This window comes from Equus przewalskii, chromosome 8 (genome assembly GCF_037783145.1).
Source record: "Equus przewalskii isolate Varuska chromosome 8, EquPr2, whole genome shotgun sequence".
Lineage (NCBI taxonomy): Eukaryota > Metazoa > Chordata > Mammalia > Perissodactyla > Equidae > Equus > Equus przewalskii.
The window spans coordinates 74,244,495-74,264,576 of NC_091838.1; the positions used below are offsets into that span (position 1 = coordinate 74,244,495).

A 20,082-nucleotide genomic window follows, 5' to 3' on the forward strand; every position below is an offset into this window, starting at 1 on the left:
TGTTGGAGAAGACATGGAGAAAAAGGAACACTCATACACTGCTGATGGGAATGTAAATTGGTGCAGCCACTGTGGAAAACAGTATGGAGGTTCCCCAAAAAATTAAAAATAGAAATATCATAAGATTTGGCTATCTGGATATTTATTCTACTTCAGGACTTTTATCCAAAGAACATGAAAACACTAATTCAAAAAAATATATGCACCCCTATGTTCATTGCAGCATTATTCACAATAGCCAAGACTTGGGAGAAACCTAAGTGCCCATCCACAGATTAATGGATAAAGAAGCTGTGGTATATATGTATACAATGGAATACTACTCAGCTATAAAAAAGGATAAAAATTTTGCCATTTGTGACAACATAGATGGACCTTGAGGGTGTTACACTAAGCGAAATAAGTCAGAATAAGAAAGACAATAACTGTATGACTTCACTTACATGTGCAAGATAAACAAACAAACAAACACATAGATACAGAGACCAGATTGGTGGTTACCAGAGGAGAAGGGAGCGGAGGGGAAGGGTGATAGGGGTAAAGGGGCACATGTATTTGGTGACGGATGGCAACTAGACTTTTGGTGGTGAACACGATGTAGTCTATACAGAAGTCGAAATATTATGATGTACACCTGAAATTTATATAATGTTATAAACAAACGTGACCTCAATAAAAATAAACAAATAAGCAAATCCCAAATCCTCTGAGGTTGACAAGTGGAGGGAAAAACTTCACATGGAAAGGGAATCTGGACCCATAAGCCCTCACCTTTGTTCCTCTGAAGTTTACCTTCCTCTTTGAGGGATGCCCATCTCAGAAAGACCCAATGGTACCTAGTGTGTTTTTCACCTGGAACCGATCATTTTTTAATAGTCTCTGCCTCGATATGATGAAAATGTTTTTAGTAACAACATAACAATGAATAAAATCAAATATAATCTTGATTGATTTATTACTTTTAAAGCAATTAATTTGAAAAGGATTTTTAAAATTAAAATATTCAAAATCAGTAAAACAATTCATGTATGAACTAAAATTTGCACTTCCAAACAATATTGTGTATCACAGTTCACAATATGCTGTTTTAAAATTTAAACACAAATAAAAACTGCATGTTGTCACACAGAACTGAAGTAGCTCGAGTTCTTTCTTTGTCCTTACCATCATAGTGCTGTCATTGTTCATGTCAATCCTTCTATTTAATTGTGGGGATACGTTGTACTACAGGATTTAAAGTCAGGAATTGAACCAGCAGCTAGCTCACATAATTCAAAACCACTCTGAACAGACTCTCAGAATGAAAGTGTGTAACTGTATCCATCTGTGTTGAGGCACTTTTTTTTTTTTTTTGAGGAAGATTAGCTCTGAGCTAACACCTGGCACCAATCCTCTTCTTTTTGCTGAGGACTGGCCCTGAGCTAACACCCATGCCCATCTTCCTCCACTTTATATGTGGGATGCCTGCCACAGCATGGCTTGATAAGTGGTGCGTACGTCCACCTCTGGAATCCGAACCAGCGAACCCCGGGCTGCCGAAGCAGCAGGTGGGAACTCAACCACTGGGACACCGGGCCAGCCCCCTGAGGCCCATTTTTATAATTAGGAGTTCTTCAAAGTGACTTCTATAAAGAATGTTATGTTTATTAAAGGATAAGCAATAAAAATGTGCTAATTACATATAAATTATTAGAACTCACCGTAACCACAGAAATTGATTAGAACTTAGACCAACAAAGGACTTTTCAGAGAGCATTTTATCACTGACATTGTTTACAATAGCTGGCACATGGTGATAATATAAAGCAGACACACTTCTAATTGGTTTTATTATCATTGTTAAGCTCTCGACAAAGAAGGCATCCTGTATAGCTGCATCTTTGCTGGACCACACCCAGGACTCGGCCTTTGGTGAACCAAGAGAGAGGACTTCTCTCACTCCTCTATCTATCTTCTTCCTACTCCCATTTCTCTTATCATAGAAGGCTATTAATTTGCTTCACAGTACCTAACACAATTTGTAATTATATATTTGTTCATGTACATATTTACTGTCTGCCCTACCATAATGCCGTCACCATGAATTGGTGACAGATGTATCTCTGAACCTAGTGGATGCCTAAAATACAGTAAGCACTCAATACATTTTTTCAAATGAATGAACAAGTTAAAGTCTTCCTCAGTTAGCAGTGGCCATGGGAATGAGATCACCTAATACCAGATGGTAGTTTATGCAAAAATAGAGCTAGGAGTGTGGCATGCCTTGGTAGGCCCTGGCCAGCTTACTCACCTAATTAAAATCATGAGAGGTTGAAGTATGTAGATCAGATGTGCACGTAATGAGAAATATAGCCATCAGGAAGGCCAGGAGTTTGCGTTGGCCCTATAAGTGCATTCTTTTTTGTAGCAAATATAGATAAGAAATCAAACCAAGATTGCTTAGTCAATCTAGGACTGGGGCCAAGAGAATTAGGTACATGCTTCAAATTTTTAGCAGCATAGTGACTTACTTAGAAAAACTCCCTTATGGTGGATGGAATGGAGGGAAGTTGGTATGCAGGAGCAATAGGTCCACGAAGAGTACTTGAATCTTTGAGTCTGGGCCCCGTCCCTAAGACCATCTTATATGAATCTACCAAAACACACCTCTTTGATTCTCTTCTTTCTACGTAACATTGTACGTTCCCTACTGCTGACTGACCACTCTTATAACTTAGTCTAACAGAATGATCACAGCCTGTGTGGTCAGATAAAGGTGGTTTAGAATCCTGGGCTTGACATCTCTATGCCTCAGTTTCCTCATCTGTAACAAGTCGATAAATGACACCTCTCTGGGGTGATTATGAGGATTCATGACACATTGTATTAGATTAGTCTGTTTCAAGAATTCCTGGCCCAGCTCACAATAATCATCTTAACTATGCCCCTCACTCACGGGGGTGGTTTCCTGGCAACTAGGTATGTACCTTCCACCTGTGGTAAATTAATTGCATTGATAGCCCCAATTAATAAGGATACAGGCCTCCCTGTATCCACCACTTTTGCCCTGTAACTTTGTAGTTTGCTCCACTCTGATGATGGGCTCTGTCACATGACTTATTATGGCCAATGGGACAGTAGTAAACCTTATTCAAGACAAGGCTTGAAAAATGTTTGCACTTCAACACTTTCTTGGAACCATATCACTGTTGTGTGAATAAGCCTGAGCTAGCCTGCTGGAGGATGAGAGACCATGTGAATCAGATACAAGTTGTCCCAAATGAGGCCACCTTAACCCAGCCAGTTCCCAGGTAACCCACCAGCTAACCAGAGATGCATGGGTGCATCTAGCGAAATTTGGTCAAGCCTGGCCCAGGTCAGTAGATCCATCCAGTTGACACATAAACTCTTGAGAAATAATAAATGACTTTGTTTTAAACCTCTGAGTTTTGACGTGGTTTCTTATGTAACATTGTTGTGACAATAAACAAATAGCAGCTACAGTTGGTAGAAACACGATGAATACTTAACTCAAAGTGTACCAATCAGGTTCTCTTGGGAATTTGGAACTAGGATTAACAGAGAAGAGTTCAACCTGGGCTGGTATTTTGAATACAGCAGATAATAAAATATGAGACCTCCAGAACAACCATCTTTAGTTGTGTGAACTGCATAGCAGAATAATCAGTCTGCAGAGGGAGAAGCAAGAGAGAGCTGTGAGAAAAATACTCCTAGCATTCCAGGTGAATTTCCATTTAATTCCAGCCCTTTTGAGCTTGCTGCATTCTGCCATTGTATCCTTATAATAAATTCCCTCTTTTTGGGTGTGTGCTTAAGCTAACTTAAGGTGATTTTTGGTATTTCCAGAAGAGATATATATATATTTTTTGAGGAAGATTAGCCCTGAGCTAACTATTGCCAGTCCTCTTCCTTTTGCTGAGGAAGACTTGCCCTAAGCTACCATCCATGCCCATGTTCCTCTACTTTATATGTGGGATGCCTACCACAGCATGGCTTTTGCCAAGTGGTGCCATGTCTGCACCCGGGATCCAAACCGGCGAACCCCGGGCCACTGAAAAATGGAACGTGTGAACTTAACCACTGTACCACTGGGCTGGCCCCCAGATATGTTTTGATACAGCTTTTCTTAAATCTAGCAGATTACCTTGTATTGAGTAGGTACTTAATAAGCCGTAGTTCTAAGATCTGCTAATTCCACCAATCAGGTAACAGGTAAATTTGCTTTTTCTATATTTGACCTAATAAAACTTTTGTTTTAACATACTTTACATGTGTAACTTTATGCATTACATTTCCTCAATTGTAAAATGGGATCAATTGCAAGACACATTATTGATTTAATCAGTCTTTTCAGGAGAAATGAGATACTCAATAAATGTACCCGTACTTTAGAAACTAGTCAACAAGAGCATATATTTATCCACATAATTATAGAGTACTTTCTCATTAATATCACAACCTAAGTTTCAGTTTAAGTTTTCCTCCATTCAGCACCCAAAGATTCTTCTGAATCACGTTTGTCTCTCAACAGCTGTGTGTGTAACCATGAAGACATATTGTTTTTCTTGAACTTGAACTTGACCTCTGTTGCAACTTTTGGTCTGATGGTGGTATTTTGAAGCTTTTCGAAGTACACCAGGGTTTTAACTACATTTGCTGTCTGATTAAGTTCTCAGAATCATGTTTTTGTTTTGTTTTGTTTCACTTTTTGCTTAGTTGAATTTCCTATCTCTAAAAGTGAAACAGTTTCTCTCAAAATCACTTGGAAGCATTTATAAACAGACCTCTGGAGGATGAATGATGGCTTGCTGCATGATTCAGTCAACCAACTCTCTTAGTTTTGAAAGTTATCTATTATTATTATTGTTGTTGTTATTATTATTGTTGTTTTATTATTGTTATTGTTACCTATAGTCTAAATAGATGTAAGATCTACTTGAGGAGATTGGCCATTTCTAGTGCTTTTAGTTTCATTATCTACACACAATAACTTTTTGGGTTACTGCTGCATTCTACTGTGGTTCTTTTAAATTCACGTAAGCAACAACTAGGAATGCAAATTCACATTAAAATTCAACCGCATGTGGTCCTACTAATGTAAATAATGTTGGAACAATTGGCTAGATCCACTAGACTAAGGCAGAAACTTGCACCTCTTTTCCATAGCTGGCCAGTTTCAGCTGACATCAAACGTCAGGCAGATCCTTATTCCAGAAATATTCAAATAAGAAAAAACATAAATCTTAGAATTGAGCGAATCTGGTGCTTTGATTGTATAGCCTAGCTCTTTGAGCTCTGAGCATTTCTTGCTCTTATATTAGATTCCTCCATGGTAAGATATATTTGCTCTCGCTGATGCTCCTTGCACCCCTCTTAGCTTAGTCAGGTTGTTACTGAACCAAAGTGGGTCTGCTTCCAGGTGAGTTGAGATCACAGCCTTCACCAGAAGTAGTTGTCACACAAAGTAAGATCTATTTACAGCAAATAGGAGCCCACGGGGAATTATTTCCAAAGGCGTGCCTCCCTGAGCAAGGGAAAGCAGGGGCCTGTTATTTCAAACAGGGAACAAATATTCAAAAGAGAGTTTTCGTCATCACATGTAGAGGTGGGTGTTCACTCACGCAGGTGCAGTTGGAAAATATGCCTCCACCCCACCTCTGGGGAAGGGAGAGAAGCTGGAGATTGAGTTTGATTGCCAATGGCCAATGATTTAATCAATCATGCCTATGTAATGAAGCATCCATAAAAACCCAAAAGGCTGTGGTTTGGAGAGTTTCCAGGTTGGTGAATATGTGGAGGTGCTGGGAGAGTGACTCACCTGGAAAGGGCATGGAAGCCCCACACCCTTTCCCCATGCCTTGCACTGCACATCTCTCTCATCTGGCTGTTCTCGAGTTATAAGCTTTTATAACTGTAGGGGAGGAAGACATTTCCTCTACCCACTCTGGGTCCTTCTGGCCAGAAAACAAATTAAATTCACATGAGACAGAATAAAAGGAGAAAATTAAACAAAGCTTTATAACATGTATACATGGGAGAGGCTCAGGCAACCTGAGCAACTCACCAAAATGGCTTAAGCCACCACCTTAAATATCATCTACAGCTAAAGACAAAGGAGGATGTTGGGGGTGGGCAGACTCAGTCATGGGAGATTATCAGAGAAGTACAGTAAACAGGAGTAAGGTTATTTTACAGATTTAAGTCCTTGCCTTCCTCACTGATAAGAGTTTCTAGAGATAAGGTCATCCACTTCCTTCCTGGTAGAGGGAGGGAGACACCTTTACAGATGGAGATTTCCTTTACAAATGTGAATGTTTCTTAACAAAAGGCAAGTAAATTCTGCTTTTCAGAGTTTCTTTCCTGGCTGCAGTTTTTAAAAGTAACCAGTCCCAAATAATCCTCATGCCAAAGAGACATATCTTGGGGTGGTCAATTCCAGTCCTCCACATAATAAACCAGTGATCTAGTAAGTAAAATGTTACTCTGAGTTCTGTGAGCCATTCCAGCAAATTAATTGAACCCAAGGAGGAGGTCATAGGAACATCTGATTTACAGCCAGTCAGTTAGCAGTACAGGTAACAACCTGGTCTTATGACTGATAGCTGAATTGAGTTGCCAAGGAGGGCGGTCATTGGAACCTCCAATTTATAGCTGGTCGGTCAGAAGCACACATAACAGACTGGGCTTGCCACTGGCACTGAAGTGTGTTGGGGGGCAGTCTTGCAGAACTGGTATCCACGGGCCCACTAAAGCCAGTTTGAACAGACCCCATCTCTGATCAACAGAGTGATTAAAAATTGTCTTTCAGAAAATTTGCAAAATTGCATAGCGTGAACATGTGTAGAAAAAGGAATCTTGACCTGAAACCACTGTGGAACCAAAGATTCTCCTCCCCACAGAACGAAAGGACTGGGACATGATAAGAAGGGAGGTCCATCATCCAGGAAGATCTGGATCCTGGACGCGGACATGGCACCGCTCATCAGGCCATGCTGAGGCCGCATCCCATATGTCACAACCAGAGGCACTCACAACTAGAATATATATCTATGTACTGGGGGGCTTTGGGGACAAGAAGAAGGAAGAGAAAAAAAGAAGATTGGCAACAGATGTTAGCTCAGGTGCCAATCTTAAGGAAAAAAATGTTTAGAACCTTACCATAAATGTTTAGAACCTTACCGTAAATGCCTGAAGGCCACCAATCAAAATTGTCTTGCCAGCATTTCTGGCGCCAGCCTGTTCTCCCTAACCTCTTAAATTTCACCCCAAATCCTGTATCAGGGAGACAGATCCAAGGCACACCCTGCTTCTCTTAGCAGACTGATCTAGCAGTAAATCTGTCTTCTTTTCCCAAAAGTTGATGCTGTAATCAATTGGTTTTTTCTGCACATCGTGTAGAAGAACCCCATTTTTGTGTGATAGCAGACTAAACCGTTAAGCTGTGGAATTTGATGCTATCTCTGGTAGACAGTGTCAGAATTGAGCTGAATTGTAGAACATTCAGTTGGTGTCTAGAAAATTGCTCGTTGGTGTGTGGAGCCCCCCACCCCCCACTTGGAATTCTCCCAAAGTGGAATTGGATCCAGAACCTAAAATACTAGGTAATGCCTAATTCTTGTTCTTTTAAAACAAATACTGTAGCTGAAAATCCGAGACACAAAGAGACCTACGGACCACTCAAAGTGTTATCTATAATATCGCCCCTTTATTCTCTAATAAAAACAATGTTACACAACATTCAAAAATACTCACACTGGTTTTAGTCATCTGCTTCTGAGATTTTTTTTTTCATATTTCCAAGCAGGTCTGCCACTCCCCTCCCTCATTTCACTGGTTATAAATAGGGTTTGGCTGAAGCTGGGTTTCTGCTTTCAAAGGCATAAAGTGCTCTGGCTTTATTTCTAACTACTCCCCCTGCCCTCTGCACTCAAGATTCAAGGTAAATGTGATTAGCAGTGATACCATCTAACCATAACTCTATTACCTTATCTGAGGCAAATTTAATAGGCAGGCTTCTTCTCTCTCATACACACTTAGTAGCTACATAAAAGACCAGGATGGTACACTTTAGGGATGAAGATTTCTCATAGGAACTTTACAAGCATTGCATGTCCCACTATATGCAATATTTTAAAACTCATTTTTCTGAGAAAGATGAACATCGACATAGGTAGAATTTATTTAAAAACTATAGTCAACCATCACAGTTTCTTGTTTCTATCTTCTTCTGAAGGGAGAGGAAAACAGACAATTACATGATGATTTTAGCTCAGGTTCCAGCCTATAAAACAAGAATCAAGAGAATCAGTATAAAATCTATTGGTTTTCTTTAAGGTCTTTGAAACAGTTGGAAAACCTGATTCTTCCTCCAAAGCCCTCGACAATGCTTTCTGCAAGGCAAACTGGGAGACAGTAATTGTCTCTAACACCATATAGTCTAAACACGCATCTCCTGTCAGGCCCTCTGATTTGCTCTTCAGTTGACTGTGTAGTTAAGAGCTTGGGTTTGGGGGCAGACAGACCTCAGTTCAAATCCCAGGACCATTACTTACTGTGTGACTTTTGAGAACCTATTTTCTCTCTTCAAGTTTCAGTTTCCTCGTATTCAAACAGTGGGGATACTCACACTTATCTATTCAGTTTTTATGAGGATTTTTGTCAGAAAATGCATGTAAGACACTTAGTGTGATACTTGGCACATACTAAGATCATGATAAACTATGCCTCCCACGATTATTTTCATACAGTAAGGATTGGTTAGCTACAGTTATAGTGACAACTAGTAAAAATGATTACAGAGTGCACAACTAACCACCCCCAAACTCAGTGGCTTAAAATAACAACTGCGTATTTAGCTCACGCTCCTGTGTGTTGACAATTTGGGGTGGCCTCAGCTGGGCAGTTCTTACACCGGTCTAAGCTAGACTCACTTTCAAATCTTTGCTGAGCTGCTGGGTCAGCTGGCGCTGGCCAGTTCACCGTGGCTTCATCTGGGATGATCGGGGCTTCTCTCCTCCAAAGGGGGCCCCGTCTTCTTCACCTTTTCTAAGTCTCTGCTTGTACAACGTTTGTCACTGTCCCATTGGCCAAATCAAGTTGCAAGGCTGGCCCACATTCAGGAGTGGAGAAAGACTGTACCTCCCCTGGGCGGAGTCGTGACGTCAACTGCATGAGTGTGCATAACACAGCCAGAGGAAGAAATTGAGGCCATTTTGCCAATCTCCCACAAAGAGCCTCTTCCAGTACTTTGATTGACCTATGTTTGTTTCTTGTCCTTTATGTTTATTTCTTTCCTCCCTCCCACCTTCTCTTCCTTAACGTTTACTTACTTAAAATATTCCATGCACAGGTGATATAGCAGTAAATAAGATTTGATTACAGCTGTCATAAAAGTCTTGCAAAGGACCTCACTGTGTAGAATGCCACTATATTTAAAAGCTTTCTTTCTCTCCTTTTACCAGCTCTACGACACCCTGTGTTAAATGCTAAAGCTAGCTAGCATTTTAGCAAATAACAATGAGAGAGAATGCTTTCCTCTAATTGTTTAAAATGATAGTGTTTCTAAGGAAGGGCTTCCAGCTGCTTTGTCTGATCTAATCAAGAACTCAACCTTATTATCTCAGGATTTTGCTCCCTATCCATTTGCAATTCTCTTTATAAAACGCAGACGACTGTGACATTTGGCTTGTGGAATGATCAGGAGTGTGCATGTTGCACACTGTCCTAGTTGGCACAGAAGGGGTTGGGAATGACCTTCTGGATTAGAGGCTTATCCTTTTCATTTGCTCTCATGTGTGTTTTCAATTACTTTGGCTGGCATAGGAGCGCGAAAATTACTCTTGAATCCAGAGTGCAGTGATCTTAAAATGCACAAACCTAACTGGCAACAGAAATGGCCTCATAAGGTGTGTTAGACTCTGAATGGGAGTCTCATCTGGCTTCAACTCTTTCCTCAGGCAATGGAGCTCAACCTTGGCGGCACACAGAAACACCTGGGGAGCTTTTAAACCAGGTCCCTGCCCAGCACACTGCAGACCAAATTACATCAGAATCTAGGGAGTCAGATCTGGGCACAGGTATTTCTTAAGCTCCCCTGGTAATTCCAAAATTCATTCAAGTTTGAGAACTGCTGCCTTGAGGAGACTCATGGAACGTTGTAGCACAAGGGAATGCCTCTTGATTTTGAAACCGAGGAAAATTAAGCCCAGAGAGGTTAAAGATTGTTAACAGGCCCGGTAAGGGGAAAGGCAGGATTCAAACTCAGGTTTTCTAAGTCCAAAGTCAGTGCTTTTTATGCCTCATAAGAACTGGAAAGCCCTAAGTCACTAGTAAGCAATGGCAGAAATCAAATGGAATGACATGAAACAAAAAAAACATTTTATTGATAGAAACATATAGTGAGGAAGAAAGCTAAGCCATGAGAGCATCAAATTGCATCATTGTCATCTTCTGGGAATAAACTTTTGGGACAAGTAAATATCCTTGCAGTTATTTACCATAAACTGTAAATTTGCTGACAATTACCTTTGAACACTAAAATGTCTGCTAATTAAAATTATCTCAGTGCCTGATTTAGAAATTGGAACAAATATTGGACTAAACTGGAAGCAGAGCTATTTCAGGCAATTTGGGCTAAAGGCTAATACTCTAAGATGTTGACAATGAGCTTTCTGCTATCATGGTAACCAATATTATCAAGCAGACATCTTTTCTTGAAAAGGGATCTAGGGGCCCAGCTCCGTGTTGGCCACACACCGTGTGCAAGGACAAGGGCTGGGCAGTGTGGGGACTGAGGGAGATGGATAAGCCCAGTGCCAACCAGTCCAAATTAGGCTTCAAGAGAGGAGCACGGGCACAGAGGGGATGGGAAGGGCGTTTGCAAGACGGGACATAAGTGGTCCAGAAGAGGCAGATGCTCTTAGATCAAGCACTAAAGAAGGTGGTGGCAGAATCAGCCCCGGGGGATCGGTGCACAGGCAGAACTTGATCCAGAGGATTCGATAGGGAAAGAGGGTCTGAATGGTAACAGTGTTACCACAAGCTATGTGAACAAACTAGGAAAATACTTAGGTGTGGTATGTGTGATCCAACAATTATCCTGTTATCCCCGACTTTCAGTTGTCCTTTCTCAGCATCTCTGGTGGCTGATTTTATTTCTGGCAACAATACAAAACCAAAGGACCAAGGGGATTAAAAAAAAAAAATTATGGGCCAAAGTATCTCAAGGTCTTTGGAATTTGCATCTTTTTTGACTAATGTAAGCAGAGATGTCTGTCCTTAGGAATCATACCCTCCTTTGGCTTCTGGGGCACTGTGCCCTCTGAATCTCCTCTATCTCTGACTGTCTCTTTGGCTTACATCCTCCCTCAGCAAGCTTTCTCTGATTCCTGGCTTCAGCTTCTGTCCTTGAGCCAAAGATTCCCAAATTTCCCACCTTGAGATGCCTCAGCCTGCCTTCAGATCTATTCACTCGGATGTCTCCCTTGGACGTCTTCTCAAGCTTAATGTCAAAGAGAAACTCATATCCTCTTTTTACATACCCTCCCTAAAACAGCATTCCTTTCCAACTTGGCTGCTGCTTTCCCAGCACCGTCGGTTTCCTTATTCCAACCATGGAGTTACATAACTAACAGATGCCTCTCTTTTGCTCTCAAGTCAGCAGCCAACAAATCCCAAGGATTCTTCCTCTGTAGTAAGGTTTGGCTCTTTTCTACAGCCACCACCAGGACTAGGCACCTAACACCCGCTTCTGTATCAGTTATCAAGGCCTCCCCTCTAAGGTTTCTCTGCCATGCTGTCCACTCTGCAGAGCCCTGCTTCTGATAATTCAATGCTACTGTCCTCATAAAGAACCTAGAATGGTTTCTTAAAGGACAAAGTCCAAGCTTGGATGTACCGTTTGTTAACTAGTTCTATTTAACCTGTTTTGTTTTCATATTCGTTGAATAAATACGTACTTTATTTATATAGTTATCAAATTAATATGCTCTAGCACCCTACCATGTGCCAGGTAGTGATATATAAATATGAACAGGATATGGTTTTCGCCATTTTCTGAAAGGTGTATAGTCCACTGATGGAATAAAAGCACCTATGGCACGGGGCTGGTCCCGGGGCCGAGTGGTTAAGTTCGCGCGCTCCGCTGCAGGCGGCCCGGTGTTTCGTTGGTTCGAATCCTGGGCGCGGACATGGCACTGCTCATCAAACCACGCTGAGGCAGCGTCCCACATGCCACAACTAGAAGGACCCACAACGAAGAATATACAACTATGTACCGGAGGGGCTTTGGGGAGAAAAAGGAAAAAATAAAATCTTAAAAAAAAAAAAAAAAAAGCACCTATGGTAGTTTAATTAGGATTCCAGGGAAAAGTGCTACAGTGGAGGAAAATCAAGATACCATGAAAGTCATGGGGAGAAAACTGGAGACAGGAAAGATGGTGTGGATGATGAAAATATGCAGCAGTGCCCTGAAGGATAAGTGAGTGTTGGCCAAGTACTTAGTAGTTTGACCTTTGCCCTTAGCAAGACACACTCTCCTCCTACCAGTATCTGTGACTCACTCTCAATGCTAGCCTCTTTAAGGACTCCCCAGCTCTTTAATTCAAAACGTGCTTTCTTCCACGTATATCTCAAGACTAGTTTCCCTCCAGCCCTTCCTGGCTCTTATCTTCATCTTCTTTCTTTTCTCTTTTCACTACTGCACAATGTCATTTCTTAACCAGCATGATGACATTACCCTCTAGGACTAAGGTCCTCAAATTTACATATTTATTTGAACTATGCTCTCGTGTGATTCGATAAGTTTAGCTCGGAGACCTAGGAATCTGCTTTCTAACAGGTTCCCAGGCAATTCAGCCACAAAAAGATGCCGAGCCACTTGGAGAAACACCTTTTTAGACCTCTGTGGCTTCCTTCTCTTTCTCCAGACAGGCTGTCCACAGCCCACAGTGCCTAGCAAAGTGCGCGCGTGCTGCTGAATGGTCTAGGCTCCAAGTGTCTGCTCAGCTCAGAGGCAATATTAGACACATCAATTATTAATGACACTCACAGAGTCAAGAAAAGCGGCTCAGCCAAGTGGACACAACCGCCCTCTCTGGAAGAGACTGACTCCTGAGGCGTAAAATCTCTTTCAAAGTCACCAGCAGAGCAAGAGGAAATTACATTTTCTGTCCTCTCAAAAGAAAAAGCGCAGCCATCACCCAAAACGACCTCGATGCGTCCCTAAATAAATCATGCTTTCAGAGAAGACAGAACGCACTTCAAGCTCAATAGCTTATAAAAGAAAGCCTACGGGTACTTAATACAGTCAAATCAATCCTGCTAACCCTCGCAAATGTCATAAAATGACTCAATGTAAGAAACAAATATTGCTAATGCGCCTCGAATAAGGATGAATGGAAACGCATAAGACTCAGATCACTAGGATCTGACAGTAAGAGCAAGGCCGAAATTGCTCCACGCCTCTGGACTCCCCACACCCCCCATCAGCCCTGCAGCCCCAACTCTTCCACCCCAACAGCCCCGCGCCGCCGGCTCCTGGGCGGAGCTCGGCCGCCCGGTGGGGGCGGGGCCCGGACGCCGGCGACGTGCTGACGTCAGGGCGTGGGGACGCCCAGGCATCGTCCGGCGCGGAGCAGGGCCGGCGGTGGGCGCTGTCGCTGGTTCGCTCGTGTGGGCCGTGGGGTCGGCGCTCGCTCCTCCCGCTCTGCCCTTCGCCGGGTCAGGGCCTCGGTGGCCCGGCGCTAGCCCGTCATGGTGCCGTCGGCGCGCCCCGAGCGGCCACACTGAGCCTTGGTGCGGCGGCGAGCGCGGCTCGGGGTCACCATGCCTACCCGTGAGTGGCCGGCCGAGGGTCGGGTCGGGCCTGGCGGAGGAGCGTTGGGAGGCGGCGGGCTGCTGGGCGCGCCCTCCCGGGTCGTCCGCCGGGGCAGCGGGCTGGGCTGGGCGAGCCAGGAAGTGCCCTCGGCCGGCCGAGTTAGTTTCGTTTCGGCTTGGCTTTCCGGGGTGGGGGGAGTGGCGTGTGCCCGCTGCACAGACGGGGAAACTGAGGCCCGAGCCTTCAGGACGCGCGGCGAGGACGTGGCAGAGGTGGTAGTAAACTGGAGCTGTGGGACTTCAAAGTCCAAGCTCTTTCCCCAGCTCTCTGCGGAGCAAAGTGGGACTTTATGGAAATGCTGACAGTAACTGCGGTCCCGTGGCCATTGCCTTCTCCCCTTCTCGGGGACAGGCATCGCCTGGTGGGACGCGCCGGCCCAGGGGGTCTGGACCTGGCCCAGAGACCGTCCTTGCGGCGCCCGAAGTCCCAGCAGCCTTGACTTTCTCCCTGTCTGCCACACGTCCGCGGTGGTTGAAGAAGGTGCTCTTTGGGGAACGTTTAGGCTTATATGCCCCGAAGTGTGGCTGTTGAACCACCTGCTTCAGATTCACCTGGCGGCTGATTAGAAATGCCGCTTTAGGGCCCCTCCCTAGACACACTGAGTAAGATTCCGGAGCTTGGGCCCTGGAATCTGCATGTTTAATAAGTGTCCAAGGTGTTATTGAGGGATGCTAAAGTTTGACAATCACTGGACGTTGGAGGCGATTTGCACAAACCAGACACTACAGTACTACGAATGACCCATTTTTAAACGACCCAGAGAATCGCAGTGTGACTTTAAACCCAGTGGCCCCTATGGCTCTGTGCACACTCAGGAAGCTCCTGAGCTTGGACAGAGAGATTATGCTTAATGATGATTGATTTGAGATTCTTTTCAAGTAGGGCTCTCTTGAGTAAGTGTTCCATACTGTAGAATCTTTAAACACTTGTCAGTGTGTTCCCAATTAGCTCATATTTCCTAGAATTCGTAACACCTACTGGCTGTCCTTATTTTGGTAGACATGTGGGACACTGGATTTTCAGGTCAGCCTCAAATGCGTATATTGTCTAGAGGTGGGTAAAGAGGAATTATTTCCTGACATTAGAAAGTTTTATGTAATGCTGTGGCAAATCTTTAAATAATCTTGATGTAAAGATTGCTTTTAACTGCCTGTTTAATGTGTGGGTAAGGTGGATTTTGTTTTCTTAACACAGTTCTGTGTGTCCTTAACTCATGGTCTTGGATTTTTGTATCCAGTAAATATGTCAGCATCTTATATTTTAATTTTATCCCTCTAGATTGGAGGAATATTATTACCATCATTCTCATCATTGTCAGTTTATGATTTCTGAATTCACGTTTATGTGCATATTTGAGATTAGCGCTGTGCTAATCTTTCACTTTCTCAAAGTGAGGGGGAGGAGATTGGCACCTCTTCTTGAAAGTTAAGACTTCAAGTGGAATTTACTGGTAAAATGGCAATATAAGTATCCTGTGAAATTAAACAAGTTTTTAGTTATGTTCTAAGGTTATCTAGCTTCACAGAGTGGATATAGAAAATTTGTTTCTTTTAAAATGTGTGATTTACTATGCAAAACGGCATAGAGATGCGCTGTGTTGGTTTTGCATAGTTAAGAATTCAGATTTCATGACCTGACTGGAAGGCGAGTGAAATGTTTATCTCTCATTATTGTTGTTAATATTTATTATGGTTCAGTTTCTGTGATTTCATAGAAGTGTGGTACCAACTGGTGTTACCCATGTGAGGTCAGTAGTGTTCACATCGCCTTCTCTCTCCTTTTGTGGCCACAACCACCAAAATTGCTGGGATAGTGCAGTGGGCAGTAGTCTTTCTTGGAAATTCTGCGTGTAGAGTAAACTTCCAGCATGTTACATACATAAGCAGAGACAGCACAATTATTTCCTTCTTTAGGGATGTTTTTAGGAAGAAAACCCTCTCCAAATAAACTAAGCTTTTTTTTTTTTTTAATGTCAAATGAGTTAAGAGGCTCATGTACAAGCTCAGCCAGTTAATCCTTAAGGGTTTAGGGAAATAAATATAAGGCTTTTCTGTAAAGTGTTGTTGGAGATGATCACTAGGGTCTCTCAGACTGTATAATTCCAAAAGTGACCCTTGCTCCAAGTCATGGAATTATTCTACTATTGCTGTTTAGTTGCTTGTTTGGATATTGATACTCTCAGTCATTGACACTGGTGTTAATAAGTAGAATCCGCTGGAGTATGATATACCCCTGAAGGCTAAGCAGTGACATATCTGGTGAATGGTAATAGTGGCTTCATTGGAGTTGTTTTGGAGAGCCATAGACTGTTTTAGAAAGCAGCTACCTGGAAGGGTGCCTGACAGGAAGCGGCTGTGACACAGGAACAGTTCTGTGGTTGTGTCACTCTATATTCAGCTAGTAATTTGCAACATTCACTAAGCACAGATTTCAAGACTGTTTCACTAAATGATCTTTTCAAACCTACAAACCTGTAATTTGACACATCATTTCTCTAAAGGCTTTTATTTCATCCTCCTCCATTCAAAAGACCATTAAGAAACATTTTGATCTTAAAGCTTTTCAAACCCTGAATCATAATTTGAGTAGAAGAAATGTTAAAGCTTCTTAATCCAATCATTTTATTTTATTTTATTTTATTTTGCATATCAGGAGCCCGAGACTCAGTGACTTGGAGTAACTTGACTAAGGTTGCACATGGTGTAGAACCAGGACTTGAACACAGATCCCTGTAATTCGTAACCACAATGAGCATAGCTAACGTTTAGTTTTTCTTAGCACTAAGTTGATAACGTTTTTTTCCCCCTGGAGTTACACTAATACAAAAGTAAGCTTGGCCAAAACTTAAATCAGACGTGTGATCTTACAAGAAAATTTAACATTTTTGCCTTTGCTTCTGTCTTATTTTAGGAATCTGGGCAAAGAAGGCTGGGGATTTCACTGGTGTTCTAAGCAGGTGCTTGGTCATATAGACATAGACTTCAACTTTTTTACTAAACTGCTTATATGAAAGGGGCTCTCTCAGTTGACAGATAACTAGCCTCAAAACAAGTCCAGGAAAATAAGCTCTTTTATTTTATATGAAAAGTTATTGTTATTGGCTAGGGGAAACTGAAACTCTTAACCATTGTTTGCTGTTAAACTATGCTTTCAGTAGTTATTTGTGGTTAATACTTTCTTTTCTCATTTGGATATTGGCATTGATATCTGTCCAGATTTGTTAGGTTGTGGTAACGTGGTCATTCCATGTTTGGTTTTTTCCCGTTGATGAGGCTGATTATATTTGACTTATTTTTCAGTCCATTCTTAAGAAAGAAGTACAGAATATAGATGAATTGTGAAGTGAAAGAAGGATGCTGGTTGAAGTGTTTCCAATTAGAAACACATTACAAGCAAGCTTGACCTATTACTGGCTTGTGAGCCTTTTGTGTTCATTCATTCTATCTTCCCCGCCCCCCCTTCCTCTCAGCACCTGTGTATACTGCCAAAGTCACAGCTGAAGAATTTTCTTTCTCACAGTGACCTTTAGCTTGACACTGTTTTGGTTACTACCAGATCTCATCTTTCAATCTGTCCCCACTCGTGGGGACGTAGGGCTGCCTTAAGGGTGATGTAGGTGGTGGGAGATAAGGCTGGAGAAGGAGATGGGAGTCAGAATTTGAAGGATTTTATATGCTATGCAATTAACTTGACTAAAAGTGTGTTCAAGTTGTCGCTTTCACTGTTACAGTGACTGTCTATTTTATAGGCATACTAGCAGTTTCCAACTTACTGGTTACATTATAAAAGCTGAAAATATGCCACTAGTAATAGGAGTTAATTATTGAATATTGGTTGTGTGCCAGGTAGTTCACTTTGTGCTTTACATGAGTTATCTTATTTAGTTGTCTCCCACTTTGAGGGAGGCCCTATTTGACCTGTTATAGAAATGGAGAGATCGAAGTTCAGAGAAGTTAAGTAACATGCCTAATGACAGTAAGTGGTAGAGCTGGGTTGGAGTTGGTGGGTCTGACTTCAGAGTCCCACTTCTCTTTTCATGCTGTACTGCTCTGAGCCAGGCAGGAGTTGGATCTACAGTCATCTATCAGTTTGTTTTAACACTGTCACTTTTGCTTTCACTGTGCCTGATGACGTAATAGGTGCTTGGTAAATGTTGAATAAATGAATGGTTGAATCTTAACTGGAGTCAGAGAAGTTATTCTTCGGATACCATAACCTGAAATAACTTTTTTCCATAAAAACAGTGTTACAAAAGTTTTGTAATTTATAGTCAGATTCTTAGCTGACCTGCCTGTAACATTTGCGAGGCCTGAGATAAGAATACAAAGACTGCAAATCATAGTCTGCATCAGGGTTTCTCAGACTTGGTTCTGTTGCTGTCTCGGGTGGGATAATTTTTGGTTTGGAAGGTAGAGGGCAGTCTTGTGCGTTGTAGGATGTTTAGCAGCATCTCTGGCCTCTACCCACTAGAAGCTAATAGTAAATCTCCTTGTTCCCCAAAGTTGTGACAATCAAAAATGTCTCAAGACATTGCCAAGTGTCCCCTAATGGGCAAAATTGTCCCTAAGTTGAGAATCACTGGTCAAATATTTAGACGTAGATCAGGCTGTGCCCCAGGTTTCCAGTCAGGGTCCCTGCAGCCTGCTCCCCAGAGATTGCCTTCTCAAACTGGAGGCTCGAGGAATCTGCCCCCTGACCCGGTCAGCTGTGATCTCTTGGGTCAGGGCAGGGTCTTGTCTGACCCTTGGCTGGGGAACTCAGTCTGCCTAGACTCCCACTGAGTGCTTTGGGGTGAGCAACTTTAAACAAAAACAGCTGCAGCCATCTTTCTCTGGGTTTCCAGGCTGTGATTTTCCGTATCACCTCTCCGGCCCCGGCCCAGCCCACGTGTCCCTCTAAAAGGAGAAAGTCATTTGTGTTTGGGGAGGCAGAGGCCCTTTTTTCCTGAGTCAAATGAAGGTACTAGTTCTTAGGAGAAAGCACCTTTTACCCATTACATAGCTCAACTTTGGTATGGGATGATCTAGTTATCATTTGCAGTGTTTCTGTAGGAGTGGGATGGATCGCAGTGAACGAATCTGATTCCATGTAGTCTATCTTATTCTCCCTTTTGCATGTTTATTTACTGCTGTCTACCTTTAGGTATTATTAGGCAGCATGATTCCAAATTTTATTAAAGAAAGAATCACTACTTAGGTATTTTTGTTGTACTTCTGAATCATACAGTGTCTGTATGAACACTAGTTCTGTTACAAACTCCATTTTTATATATCAGTAACTGTCTTCTTTGGAGGAGCCCCTGTGTAAGAAGTGAGTACCCCTTTATCCTTTAGTGGTAGTAGAAAAGTTTTATTGATAGTAATCGAAGGAAACCCGTCCTTGACATTCTCAGAAATGGGGAGAAAGGCACAGAAAATCCCAGTGTGCCTGCTCTTCCCCTTTAAGGAGGAAACGGTAGACCAGTAGGTAAGACACGAGCTGTTTGTCCAGGTTAGGGGTCCTTAACTGTTTTTGCAAAATGAGCCGTGTTGAGAGTCAGGTCGTTCCATCAGTCCTGTTGGTGAAGCCAAGGTTATCCTTCCCCAGAGAAATGCAGATTTTTCACACGGAGTTTTGCATGTAATTTCAAGCGATTCAAAGGCACACTGAGTTGGGCCCCCTGGAAAAATGGAGATCAACAGAGTGGCAGTTGTTCTTTGACCACAGCTTTGTAATTCAGGTTGTGGGAGAATATCATTATATGCCAAAAATATGCCATTCTAGTGGCTTATTTCATTGACTTTTTAAGTTTGCCCCCTAATTTGTTACATGCTTTTCATTGTTCTTTCTTACCTCTCTGCTAGCCAACAGAAATCTTTGAGTTATAGTATAGATGGATATTCAGTAAGGCTCTTTTAAATTCGGCGTCTATGAGGAGAGTTAATTTGAGAATTGTAAGATTACCAGAAAAGAAACTTAGGAGATGGAAAAATGAAATCGAATTGAATTTTGTAGCTGAAAAGAACATTTAGTCCAGTCATTAAGAGGATGGTCAAACTAAGCTGGTTGTGTGCCAACCAGCTGGGTAATGGTGTGCTGCTAGAACCCAGGTCATCTGAATACCGGGTGGGTGTTCTCACAACTACATCTTCATACTGCTTTCATAGGAGGTAGAAAGGTATGGGGTAGAAGTGTTATAAAAATCTGTGGCCAAAGATTTGAAGAAG

The 20,082-nt window shown here is 42.3% G+C and overlaps 1 protein-coding gene across 13 annotated transcripts in view; it reads left to right on the top strand.

Moving 5' to 3' along the window:
• The first annotated feature begins 13,545 nt into the window (after positions 1 to 13,545).
• The window catches only part of EFR3A (EFR3 homolog A), a 103,748-nt gene continuing 97,211 nt past the window's right edge, over positions 13,546 to 20,082 (top strand). For 5 of the 13 annotated variants that reach the window (XR_011543525.1, XR_011543524.1, XM_070632048.1 and 2 more), the window contains exon 1: positions 13,604 to 13,834. Coding sequence is in view for 2 of the 13 variants with exons in the window: in XM_008515524.2 (XP_008513746.1) it covers positions 13,825 to 13,834 (10 nt within the window). In the remaining 11 variants the exon portion in view is untranslated. Of the gene's footprint in view, positions 13,835 to 20,082 lie in introns of all 13 variants that reach the window. The other 8 variants (XR_011543523.1, XM_008515528.2, XM_070632047.1 and 5 more) reach the window with 6 other exon arrangements.